The sequence below is a fragment of the Tamandua tetradactyla genome, chromosome 1 (assembly GCF_023851605.1).
Source record: "Tamandua tetradactyla isolate mTamTet1 chromosome 1, mTamTet1.pri, whole genome shotgun sequence".
NCBI lineage: Eukaryota > Metazoa > Chordata > Mammalia > Pilosa > Myrmecophagidae > Tamandua > Tamandua tetradactyla.
The window spans coordinates 219,164,114-219,177,913 of NC_135327.1; the positions used below are offsets into that span (position 1 = coordinate 219,164,114).

The following is a 13,800-nucleotide window of genomic DNA, read 5'->3' on the forward strand; positions in this document are numbered from 1 at the left end:
GGGACAGGAAACAACTTAAATACATAGCAAATTAGACATTGGACAGCCATTGGGTAGACAGATCAGATGAAGAAGATGTGTTTTAATTTGTTAAAGCTGCTGGAATGCAATATAGAAGAAATGGAACAGATTTTTTTAAAGGAATTTATTAAGTTTCAAGTTTACAATTTTAAAGCTGAAAATGTACAAATTAAGGCACCAGTAAGAGGTTACCTTCACTCAGAAAAGGCTGATACCATCTGGAACACCTCTGTCAGCTGGAAAGGCATGTGGCTGGTGTCTGCTGGGGTCTCTGGCTTCTAGACACCTCTCTCAGCTGGGAAGGCACATGGTGATATTACTAGCTTTCTCTCATTTCATAAGGTTTCCCCCAAGGCATTTTCCTTCTGCATCTCCAAAGTTCTGTGGGTTCTGTCAACACTGAAACTTTTTCTAAAACTGTTACCCCTTAAAGGACTCCAGTAAGCTACCCCACCTTGAATGGGTAGATATGAATCTCCATGGAAACCATCTAATTAAAAGGTACCACCACACAGTTGGGTGGGTCACATCTCCATGGAAACAATCAAAAAGATCCCATCCAGGATTAAAGAACAAGGCTTTTTGGAGGTACAGGACAGTTTCAAACCTGCACAACATGATTGGGAATGATTGGTAGTCAGACAAGGCTGAGCCACATGATAGGTTCTCTGGGATTTCTTCTGAGGAGGGGATTTGCATGAGCAGCCTGCCACAAATGACCTTGAAAGCAGGTACTCTCTGGGCCCTTGATGGTCCACGGTGGTTGCATTGCTTAATCAATTTTTTTCAAGTATATAATTTTATTAATGTATATGGCTAATATCTTTCCCTTTTTATAGATTCGTTAGATAGATTTGAACAAAGTTTATCCACTTGTATTCTCTTCTGAATTTGGAATCTGGATGATTTCTGTAAATTTGTTTCCACTGTAATAAATGCGTGTCCTTTATTGAATGCCAGGCATCTTCATTGATGCCCCAATTTCCCAACATGGCTTCATGACCCAGATGGTCCACACTGTGTATCCACTTTTGATTTTTCCAGATGTAACTCGTCATATATTTAAATCCTGTATTCCTTGAGAATGTAATGGCTATGAGCATAACTCTGACTTGTATGTACTTCACACATATCAAAAATGAACTCAAAATGGTTCTAAGACCTAAATATAAAAACTGAAACTACAAAACTAGAAGAAATCATAGGGGAATATCTCCAAGACCATTTATTAGCCTGTGGGTTTTTAGAATTTGTATCAAAAGTATAAGTAACAGAAGGAAAAATAGATAAATTGGGCTTGTCAAAATTTAAAACTTTTGCGCATCAATGGACATTATCAAGAAATTTGAAAAACAACCTACAGATTGGGAAAAAATATTTGGAAACCATATTTATGTGTTAGGGGTTTAATATTCAGAATATATTAGGACTCCTACAAGTCAACAACAAAAAGACAACTCAATTAAAAAATGGGTGTGCCGGTTTGAAACTGTTGTGTACCCCAGAAAAGCCATGTTCTTTAATCCTCATTCAGTATTACTGGGTAGGATCTTTTTTATTGTTTCATGGAGATGTGTCGCCACCCATTCAATGTGGGGTTGCTTACAAGGGTCCTTTAAGAGGGAACCATTTTGGAAAAAGCTTGAGAGCCCACACAGAGAACTTTGGAAATGAAAGAAAATGCCCCCAGGGAAGCTGCTGAAGGGGCTGGAAGAGAAAGCTAGCAAATATCACCGTGTGTCTTCCCAGCTGGCAGAGGTTTTCTGCACAGCATCAGCCTTTCTTGAATGAAGGCAACCTCTTGTTGGTGTCCTAATTTGGACATTTTCATGGCCTTAGAACCGTAAACTTGCAACTTAATAAATTCCCTTTTTAAAAGCATTCTATTTCCGGTATATTGTATTCCAGCAGCTTTAGCAAACTAAAACAATAGGCGAAAGATTTAAATGAAAATTTCTCCAAAGAAAATATGAAAATGGTCAGAGTTCATCAAGTTTTAGTGATAAAACTTTGCAAAGTGACTGTGTGATCATGAAAACCTTGTGTTGGATGTTCCTTTTATCTACGGTATGAACAGATGAGTAAAAAATATGGATTAAAAATGAATAAATAATTGGAGGAAAAAATGTTAAAATAAATTGGGTAGAGGGAAATACTAGTGATTAATGAGAGGAAGTGGTAAGGGTTATGGCATGTATGAGTTTTATCTTTTTCTGGAATGATGCAAATGTTCTGAGAAATGATCATGGTGATGAATATACAACTATGTGATCATATTGTGAGCCACTGACTGCACACCAAGCATGGAATGTTCATATGTTAAGAATGTTCGTGTTTGTATGTTGTTTGGTTTTATCAATGAATTTTTTTTAAAAAAAGGCACTTCTTTTTAGTCTCCAGAGTCTTAGAGCAGCTAGAAAGAAACACCTGAAATTGTGAAACTTAATCCATACCATACTTTAAAATTTGTTCTAAAACTGTTTGCTGAAATGTACTTTGAAATTTATCGCTTTTTTGTATGTTATATTTCACAATAAGTATTTAAAAAAAAAAAAAGAAAGAAAATGGTCAGAAGGCATGTGAAAAGATGCTCAACATCATTAGTCACTAGGGAAATGCAAAACCACCATGAGATACCATGTCACATCCACTAGAATGGCTGTTATTAAAAAAAACCAAAATAACTGTCAAGAAGGATTGTGGTGAAGTAGGGGCACTTGTACATTATTGGCGGGAATGTAAAATGGTTTGACAGTTCCTTAGAAAGTGAATAAAGAGTTACTGTTTGACCTGGCAATCCCACAAGTATATACACAGAAGTATTGAAAGCAGGGAATCAGACATGTATTTGCACACTGATATTCATAGCAGCAAGATTCACAGTAGCCAAAAGGTGAAAGCAACCTGTGTCCATCAACAGATGAATGAATGAACAAAACATGGTGCATACATGCAACAAAATTTTATTCAACTGTAAAAGGGAGTGATGTTCTGATACATGTGCCAACATGGATTAACCTTGATGATGTCGTAGTGAGCAAAATGAGTCAAGCCAAACACAAGGACAAATACTCACTTACATGAAATAATTAGAATATGCAAGTTCATAGCTTTGGAAATTAGAATACAGGTTACAAGGGGGTGGGAGTGGGGTGGGGGTAGGAAATGGGGAGTTAATGCTTAATTGGTACAGAGTTTCTGTTTAGAGTGATAGAAGAGTTTTGGTAATGGATGGTAGTGATAGTAGCACAACACTGGGAATGTAATAATCACCACTGAATTTTATACTTGAAAATGGCTAAAAGATGAGATTTTATATTATATGTATTACAATAAAAATTTAACATGAATGGAAGAGAGCTCCATCACTTACCAGCTGTGAAGGTATAGATTACTTAACTCCTCTGTGTCTCGGTTTCTTCATCTGGAATCGAAATAGTACCTGCTGTATAGTGTTTTATGAGTATTTAATATATTTACTCATGAAAAATGCTTTAAGGCTGCCTGTTATAAACTCTCAAATGTCCACAATAATTTTACATAATTACTTTAATTCTCCAGCCTTCATAAGCAAACGTTTTACTGTAGAGAAAATGGAATTTCAGAGAGATTGTGACTTTTCGAAGGTGATGCATTATTGTCTCACTAAATATATTTTTCCTGTTTATAAAGCATGAAAGAAATAATATTTGTCCATTCTTGTTTCCTTCCATCTGTTTCTCACAAGAATATATTTTAAAAGAGGAAGGGGCTTTAGAAAGATGCTATGATAAAAGTACAGTATAGTGTATTAGTGATCGTTCACCAAACATTTGAGTTCCTACGGAGTTCCAGTCATTGCTAAGAGTTAAACACAGTCCTAATCACAAGGAGTTCACAGGTTGATGAGGAAGGCAAGACAACTAAATTGTCAGTTATAATACACAGGGAGAAGCGTTTGATTAACTTCAGATGCTAGAAGAACACAGTATGGGAATCCTACTGGATTTATTTGGGTGGTGGGATTATGGAAGAAGCAAAGCCTGAACAAGTTTTAAAGGATGCAGAGTAGGAAGGAGAAGGGAGGGGGTATCCTCCTGGCAGGGAGATGACACTTAGGGGCTACCAATGTCCAGAGGAAAAGAGTGGGAATGGGGGTGTATAATACGATATGACCGTTAGGTGAGCCAATATGAAATTGTCAAATTTCACCATTTTCTCCAACAAAGACAGCAATTTCATATTGTTCACCCAAATAAAATACAGGGTTTGAGGGAAAGGATAATGGGAGATGGAGCCGAAAAAGTAAACAAGAGAAGTAAAAAAAGGCTGATTTTTGTCTGTTTATATGCCTTCTATGATTTTCAAACAGATAAGTATTTGTATTTTTAAAAAGATCCGCACTTAAAATAAAGAAGGATGGATAGATGGATGATTAAAGAAAACCATAAAATGATAAAATGCTAATGGTTGAATGTAGGTGGTAGTATAGCACTGTTCACTGTAAAATTCATTCAACGTTTCTGTATGTTTAAAATTTTTTATAATAAAATGTTGTGGGGTAGATTGCTATAGAAAGTAAAATCAGGTGTGGATTTGAAGGTAGAGGAGAAGTGATTATGTTTCTAACTGGCAAAAATGTTAATAACTTTATTGATACATGATATATTTAGGAATCACCAATCAACCGTTGTTTCTCCTGCACCCAGAGATTATTCTACAATCTCTGTAATTATTTAAAATTCTATTTTACTATGCTTGAATTCCCAAATAAATATTTTTTCTAGGACCCCCTCATATATCATTATAATTTCATGACACAAATGTGCTGTGTCATGTGTTTGTGTATATATATTTATATATATATATATGTCTGTGTTGTGTACATGCTACTAACGTGATCTTGGAACAGTCACCCATTCATTCATCTACAAATATTTGTTGAGTACCTATTATGTTAGTTGTTGGGTAATTACACCACATCATCTGTGGACCTATTAAAAGTCTTACAAAAATTTGGATGTTATGCTTAATTTTGATGTGAGTGATTAAAAGATCTGTTAAGCAGGGGAGTGGCATGAACATCGAGAAAGATAATTTATAAAGGAAGTTAATTGGAAGGGGTTTAGTGCTTTTTTCCCTAGGTGACTGTTTCAGAATTGTTGACAGAAGTGCTGCAGGGCCCATCTATCTCCAAATGTGATTCATAAAATGATTTTGCATCTCTTCTAAAAATTTAAGTTATTTTGAAGAGAAGTTTCACATGTTTGGAGTCTGTCTTAGTTTGTATGACAGTTATTACACAGTGGGCTGGCTTAAACAACAGGAATTTATTGTTTTTTGTGGTTTTGGAGGCTGGAAGTAAAAACCAAGGTGTCCATTGTCCATGATCTTCCTTGGACTCTGTGGAGTTCTAGTGCTGGCTTGCCACAGTCCTCATGGTTCCTTGGTGCATCTCTACATCAGTCACATGGAGATCTCCCTTATCCTGGCTTCTTCTGATTGACCATGTCCAAATTTCCTCTGCATGTAATGATTCCTGTCATATGAATTAAGACCTACCCTGACTGAATTTTATTTCATCTAAATAAGATCTTTGAAGATCATATTTGCAAATGGAACCACATTTGTCTTTTTTTATCAATAAAACAATAATTGACTTGCTTACTATCTTCTATTTCAAACGGCTTCTGTTTTACTTTAGACTCCTAGAATAACTTCATAGTGCCTTTCTCCTTAACCACAAACAAGAGAGAAGTCTCTGAAAACTGGAAATCAAAAGGGTGCCTTCTTGTTCTCTTATGTTTTCTCATTTTTCCGTTTTACCTAGTAAAGAAATACAGTTAAATGTTAACATTGGATCTTGAAGTAAGCAAAGGGCTAGAAAATATATATTTGTAAGTTCACAGGAACTTTCAGATACTTTGATTTTGAGTTAGGACTTGGCATGTTATTTTGGGGGAGTGTAGTAAAGAAGATATGAGTTCTAGCTACTAATTGTCCACCAATGAATTTTTACAATCTGTTTGTAAAAATTTATTCAAATCTGTATGTAAATTGGTAGAGCATTTATTCTTTTGGCCACGTAGAGATTTGGAATGTAGATATACTGACATTTGAGGTGTGTACTGACATGAGAAAATTATAAGCAATGATTATAATTTTAAAATGTGTCTCCTATTGACCCTAGAAACTAATTGAGCTTGAGAGAAAATTGCTTTATCATCACTAAGATTTCTAGTAAATGTATTCTCTTATTGCCTTTAATATCTTTATGAATCTTTTATATACTCAACTTTGATGTTATTGCTTATGAATCTTGCTTAAGGAAAATATCCCCTGAAGTATAAAATATTTTACTTATTTTCTATTAGATGTACTTGAGGGATACAATGGAACAATATTTGCATATGGGCAAACATCCTCTGGAAAGACACATACAATGGAGGTAACATTTTTTAATCAGTACTTGGGTATAGTTCAGTAGAGACAGTGCATTCATTAATTGTGAAATTATTTTATCATGCTTAAGCATTTTTATTTACTCTTTATTGCTTTCTTTCATCCAAATATTAATAATGTAACATTACTGTTGGAATCTAATCGATTCCTGAGTTTGAATAGTGAGAGATACCTATATGTGAAATTATATAAAGCTTTGTTTTATCAGTTAGCATAACCACAAAATATGGTTATGTGGAGCTAACAGGAGATTTAGCTTTCTAAAAAGTTTCATTTTTCCAGTTTTAGATTTAATTAAACAGATTTTCTTTTGTTCTATAATATAGGAAATTTTCAATGCTTATATGTTGTTGGTTCAATTCAATATGATTAATTTTTCTTCTCCTCTCCTTTTTCTTCCCTCTCCCATCCCCCAGTACCCAACACTCTTCTCTGTTAAGAAAACTCACACATTATCAGTGCTATTAATTATGGATGTTGAAGTGCTCTAGCTTTGAGAAAACAGTCTGTGATCTTCTTCCACTGTAAAAGAGCACCTACTTTTTTTACTTTGTGTGCTACTTGAAGTAAATGACCACTTATTTTAGTGTCACTTCTGCTTGCTTTCATAAAGACAGAAAAACAGGGACATTGCTAGCATCTGTGTGAATTTGACTAGTAGAAGGAAAATTACAGATTTATATAGAAAAAACTGAAACTTTTTCCGAGAATGTGTTCATTTATGAGCATGGATATCTGATTAAATAAAAAGCTGAGTTAGTTGGATACGCCGTGTGGTTGGATACAGTATTATGTGTAATGTACCAATATACAGAAATCATTGGGTTGGGGTTTTGTAAGTATTGTATTGTCATTTCCGCCAAAACTAACAGAGATCCTGTACTCTAGTAGATGTCTGTGAATTGTAGATTGAAAGTTTAATTTGTATTTCATAATTTGTTTAAGAAGTGTGGTTTGTCTTCTGTTTAGGGTAAACTTCATGATCCAGAAGGCATGGGAATTATTCCAAGAATAGTCCAAGATATTTTCAATTATATTTACTCCATGGATGAAAATTTAGAATTTCACATTAAGGTAAATTTCTTGGGGAAAAGTTAGATTTTAATTTACACCTTTAAAAATTCTATTAAAAAAATAATAAATGCTGATTTCTTAATTTTTAAAATCATTTTTGTGGGCTAAATGGTGGAAAGATCATTAGGGTTAATAAACCTAGGTTCTTGTTTATTTACCAGTACATGACGTTAAACAATTTACCTCAATCTCTTGTCCTTAACCTCCTTGTTTATAAAATAAGAGAGTTTGCCTTGCTTTCCTACTACTATAAATAGTCTGACTCATTTTTAGATGAAGGAAATTGCTTTTAATTTTAGTTATTTAGGCAGTTTAGCTAATTTATCTCTTCCCATTAGAATGTGAGCTACGGCTCATTTGTGGCTAACTCTGTCATCCTAGCTAGCCTAGGCAGTGCCTAGCACTCAAATCTCAATAAATATCTGAAGAAATAAATAAATCATCTTATAATTATCTTTTTTCCTTTTTTATTGCTTTGCCCTTTAGGTTTCATATTTTGAGATATATTTGGATAAAATACGGGACCTGTTAGATGGTAAGTTAACTTCTTGCTCTTTGGTGAATTTTTGAGTGACACATCACTTTTTTTAGTTGTAAATATGAGACAGGTGTGTAAGAATCTTTATGAAATTAACTTCAATTTATAGTAAACTGATTTTTTTTTAAATCCATTTAAAGTTTTAGTGAATGCTTTTTAATGTAAAATAACTTGTTTAAATCACATATTTATGAGTACTTCTTAAGTAATAATGAAGCATTGGACCAGAAGTTAGAGAACCTGAATCCTGAGTCCTAGTCTTCAGTTAGCTGTCATAATGCATTTTTCTTGGGCAAACCATTAAACCACAATTGCTAATGTTCTTATTTACAAAATGTGGATGTTAGAGGTTGAACTAGATCTAAAAATCTATATTACTCTATTTATTGATTTCTATATAAATGTATTTCCACAGGTTCTTGCTTTTAGTGATATTTTCATATTTTTAAAAATGTTTTTTTAAATACCTGTTTTCATTAGGCTATTTAGAGAAGGAAACAATCAATTAAATTTTTTCCTAGCCAGTTTAATGTTGGTAATACTTTAAGAGGGTTATTTTTCTTTTTCAGTTTCAAAGACCAACCTTTCAGTTCATGAAGACAAAAACCGAGTTCCCTATGTAAAGGTACTTATAAAATAATAGAGAATGATTGTTGAGACGAGTCCTATAACTTTTTAAGGATGTTGACTTGTTTTTTAAAAAATTGTTTTACAGGGGTGCACAGAGCGTTTTGTATGTAGTCCAGATGAAGTTATGGATACTATAGATGAAGGAAAATCCAACAGACATGTAGCAGTTACAAGTAAGTAGACTATTTATGAAACAATCCTAAAATATCCTTATACCATTAATTATTACATTTGTCGTATGTAAAATAATGCTTTAGAGAAATTAATAGTAAGGGGGAGTCATATTTGTTTATAGTGTTTATGTAATTTCATTGCAGATATGAATGAACATAGCTCTAGAAGTCACAGTATATTTCTTATTAATGTAAAACAAGAAAACACGCAAACGGAACAAAAACTGAGTGGAAAACTGTATCTGGTTGATTTAGCTGGTAGTGAAAAGGTAAAATCTTTCTATATATATATTGGTAGATATCTAAGCATTTTCATAAACATTCGCTTCAATTTGTACTTACTGCACTAATGTACTTAATCTTGAGAAAATTATCAAATTGGATTTGGGTAACTTGAGAATTACAACCATTGATGCCAGTGCTTTATGATTAAATAATAATCTGAATATCTTTTCCAGATTATTATATAATAACCATTTGGGCCATTGTCCAGTTCAACAAATAGATGTTACTTTTGACTTAAAATGTGCTTTTCTTTTAAAAATTGTTTTAATGCAATTTTATAGGTATATATTATATATTCACATACTATATAGTCATCCGAAGTGTACAATCAGTGGTTCACAGTTTCATCATATAGCTGGGCATTTATCATTACGACCGACTTTTTTTTTTCTTTTTTATGAAAAATAACATATACAAAACAATAAATTTCAATGCATACCACAATAGTTAGCTTTAGAACAGATTTCAGAGTTTGGTATAGGTTACAGTTCTACAATTTTAGGTTTTTACTTCTAGCTGCTCCGAGACACTGGAGACTTAAAAGAACTATCAGTGTAACAATTCAGCAATCATACTCATTCATTTGTTAACACTACCTTCTCCACATTACTTCAGCATCTCCTTTGGTCTTCTCTTACTCTTTTAGGGGTATTTGGGCTATTCCCGTTCTAACTTTTTCAATTGGAAGGGACTGTTGATAATATGGGATAGAGAGATGAAATTAGTTGATGTTCTGGAGAGGCTGGCCCCTCTGCATTTCAGGACTTACCTGGTCCAAGGACCCATCTGGAGATTATAGGTTTCTGGAAAGTAACCCTAGTGCATGAAACCTTTGTAGAATTTCATATAATGCTCTAGGTGTTCTTTTAGGGTTGGAAGGAACGGTTTTTGTTGAGGTTTGGCAAACTATGGTGGGTAGCAATGTTTAACTGAAGCTTGCATAAGAGTAGCCTCAGGAATAGCTCTCAACTCTACTTGAACACACTCAGCCACTGATACTTACTTGTTACACTTCTTTTACCACTTTTGGTCAGAATGGCATTGTCAATCCCACAGTGCCAGCCAGGGTCAGCCTCATCCCAGAGAGTCATATCCCACATTGGCAGGGTGACATTCATCCCTGAATGTCGTGTCCCACAAAAAAGGGAGAGGGATGATTCACTTGCACATTTGGGCTTAGAGAGAGAGAGGCCAATTCTGAGCAACAAAAGAGGTCCTCCAGAAGTAACTCTTAGGCATACCTATAGGTAGGCTAAACTTCTCTGCTACATACAGAAGCTTTACATGAGCAAGCCTCAAGATCAAGAGTTTGGCCTTTAATTTGAGTGTCCGTAATGTGTGACACAGTATCAGGGGTTTCCCCAGTGGTATAGTTTAATAGTTCCATATTTTTTTTTCCCATCCCTCAAAAGACTTTGCCAATACCTTTTGATTATCTGCTTAATATACTCTGGGATGTATCCAGGCATTACATTAAGCTATACAAGATTACAGGCACTCATTCTTATCCTGGGCTCTGTTGTTTAAATAATCTGTCCAGACAGGTTAAATTAGATTATGTGCTACCAAAAATTTCAGTTCTGGCAAAATAAACCCTTTCTTTGGTCTCATAGAGTAGGTAAAATTCTAAAATACAGCCAATGTCTTCTTTACCCCTGTATTCTGAATTACCTTAAATCCCAACCTGATCAGCTTCGTTCTTGTCTCTAAATACCAGGTTATATATATAGATATAACAGCCCCTCAGAATCCAAAAATAACAATTACTGCTCAGGACTAAATGTGATTGCTATAAGAGTTTACAATCTAGGCTCCTATTTTCTTATGAATATTTTCTGAATGAGACCATACAGTATTTGCTCTTTTGTTTCTGGCTTATTTTGCCTCACCGGTTCATTTACCACATTGCATGCCTCACAACTTCATTCCTCTTTGTAGCAGGAATGAAGCAGCACAATATTCGATCATATGTATACACCATTGTTAACCATTCTACTTCTCAGTCAGTGTTTCCTTCAGCCACCTCTGTCCAGTGGACAGCATGTATAATGTCAAAAGTCAACAGTCCATCAACACTCTCACTTTTAGACAATTTCATTATTCCCAAGAGAAAAATAACCAATAAACACACCCTCACCAAATAGAAAATCCACACCTCCCCTTAACTCTTGTCTCTCTTTCCATTATTTACCCCTGTTATTACCGTGGTACTGTTAATGTTTTACTATTAAACATAGCCCATAGCATTCAGTAGCAGTTTTCCCCACTATACACTGAATTTACACACTCCTTGTACAAGATTGATACCTTTGTAGTAGTTTGTGCAAGAACTTCTTGTATTTGCAGTGTTAGTGAGATGCATGAGTCTATATAACCCCTTTTAATTTTGTTCATTTCAGTGTGGTAATATTAGTTATAGAACCTCTAGTGAACTGCCTTCACTTCTGTCTATTCCCTTACATTTAAGTTCAACCTCATTAGCTTCTGTGTATCTGTACGTCCCTTACATTCTGCATTATAAGCTTCTGATTTTACTTTTACCATAGTCATAAAAGTGGAACCATGCTATCTGTACTTTTGTGTCTGGCTTATTTCACTCAGCATTATGTCCTCAAGGCTCATCTGTCTTGTCATGTGTGTTGGGACATTATTTCATCTTACGGCTGCATAAAATTTGATTCATGTATATACCACTCATCTGCTGATGGGCACTTGTATTGTTTCCATCTTTGGCAATTGTGAATAATGTGCAAATGTCTGTTTGTGTCACTGCTTTCAGCTCTTCTGGGTACCAAGTAGTGGTATTGCCAGGTTATAGGGCAACTGGATATTTAGTTTCCTAAGGAACCACCAAACTGTCTCCCGTAGCAACCATACCATTATACATTCCAACCACCAGTGTATAAGTGTCCCAATTTCTCTGCATACTCTCCAACATATGTAGTTTCCTGTTTGTTTAATAGCAGCTATTCTTATAGGTGTGTGGTAGTCTTGATCTGCATTTCCCTTATAGCTTATGAAAATAAGCATCTCTTCATGTGCTTTTCAGCCATCTGTATTTGCTTATGCCTATTCATATCTTTAGCCCATTTTATAATTGGGTTGTTTGTTTTGTTGTTGAGTTGTATGATTTCTTTATGTGTACAAGCTATCAGACCTTTTTGCCTCTTCAAATTTCCTGTTGTATGTCTCCAGTATATTTTTTATATGCTGGATAAAGATTATTACATCATCTTTAATCTCTGTGATACCTGCTAGTTTTTCCATTCATTCTTTCAAATTCCTCTTTATGCTCTTCTAGTGTTTCCTTGATTTCCTTTATGTTATTAGCCATCCCATTTATTTTATTTAGTAGAGTTAAATGAACATCTTTGATTAGTTATTCCAAAGACTGTGTCTCCTCTGATGTTTTCATTTGGTCATTGGGCTGGTCTGCATCTGTCTTCATCTTCCTATGCTTTGTGATTTTTTGTTGTCTTCAAGCCGTGGAAATATCTTGATAGGGTTGCTTTGGAAATTGATTTCCTTCGGTAGTCTAAAACTTTGTATTTGTGGGATGGGTGTGGAGCAGGACATGGGGCGTAGGGTGGGGCACAATAGTTCAGTGACAGGTTGTGTCATAGGTCAGGGGCGCTACACTTGTGCCTGGTAATGCTGGGTATGGGGCAGTGCAGGGACCATGTGGAACAGGATGCAGCTTGGGTAGACCTCGGAACACAGAAGCAGGGTGTGGCATGGGGGACACAGAGGTAGGAAGCAGTGGGAGGCGGATAGGAGAGCTATGGGGTGTGGATGGGCGCATCAAGTGTGGGGGTTATATATATCAGGGTGTGGGGTTTGTGGCACAGAGGGCAGGGCCCAAGGAAGGTGGTGTGTGAGTTCATCTTGTGTGAGAGTTGGGGTTACAGAATTGACCAGGATGGGGATGCACGTGTGTGCAGGGGCAGAGTTCAGGTTGTGGGTTTTGTAGGGTGGGGCCTAGGTTGCACAGATGCACACGTGAGCTCGGGCACTTTTGCCAGGATGTGGGGTAAGGGTGTACACATGCGTGGGGCATGGTGCAGAGGTCAGGGGGTCAGTGCACTGATGCGTAGGTGCCTAGGTGGGCAGGATGTGGGTGTGCACATGTGCAGGTGTCGAGGGGCAGATATACCTGACTGGGCTGGGGGTAGGTGTGACCTGGATGCATGGGTGAGCTCTTGCCTAGAGTTGTGGGACAGGGAAGGGTGCACTCATGTGGGGCTAGGGGAGCAGGTGCGGATGCGTGGGTGCTGGGACATGCAGGACCTGGGTGTGCGTGTGCATAGGTCTGGGGGCACCAGACGCTGATGTACACGTGTGAAGAGCTCAGAATGGATGGCTTGTGCGATGCCATGGGCTGGGGTCAGGTGTGTCCTGGATGCATAGGTAAGTACCAGTAGCCTGGATGCTCAGGTGAGCACCTGCACGTGCCAGGGAACTGGTGTTAGGGGATGAGGCGCTGGGCGAGGGTCCTTGGAGGGGTGGGGCAAGAGTATGCGCTTGCATAGGAGAGGTAGGTCAGGCTGGAGTGAGCGGGTGCCAGTGCCCGTAGAGTGAATTGGTGGGAAAGGGATGCGTGAGTGTGTGGGGTCAAGGCAGGAGTGCTTGGAGCATGGT

At 36.4% G+C, this 13,800-nt stretch overlaps 1 protein-coding gene across 1 annotated transcript in view; it reads left to right on the plus strand.

Moving 5' to 3' along the window:
• Positions 1-13,800, plus strand: part of KIF5B (kinesin family member 5B) — a 49,147-nt gene that overhangs the window by 11,458 nt on the left and 23,889 nt on the right. Inside the window, exons 3-8 of the mRNA XM_077152262.1 lie at positions 6,375-6,448; positions 7,432-7,536; positions 8,023-8,071; positions 8,644-8,699; positions 8,790-8,877; positions 9,022-9,146. Of these exons, the coding sequence (XP_077008377.1) occupies positions 6,375-6,448; positions 7,432-7,536; positions 8,023-8,071; positions 8,644-8,699; positions 8,790-8,877; positions 9,022-9,146 (497 nt within the window). The remainder of the gene's footprint in view (positions 1-6,374; positions 6,449-7,431; positions 7,537-8,022; positions 8,072-8,643; positions 8,700-8,789; positions 8,878-9,021; positions 9,147-13,800) is intronic.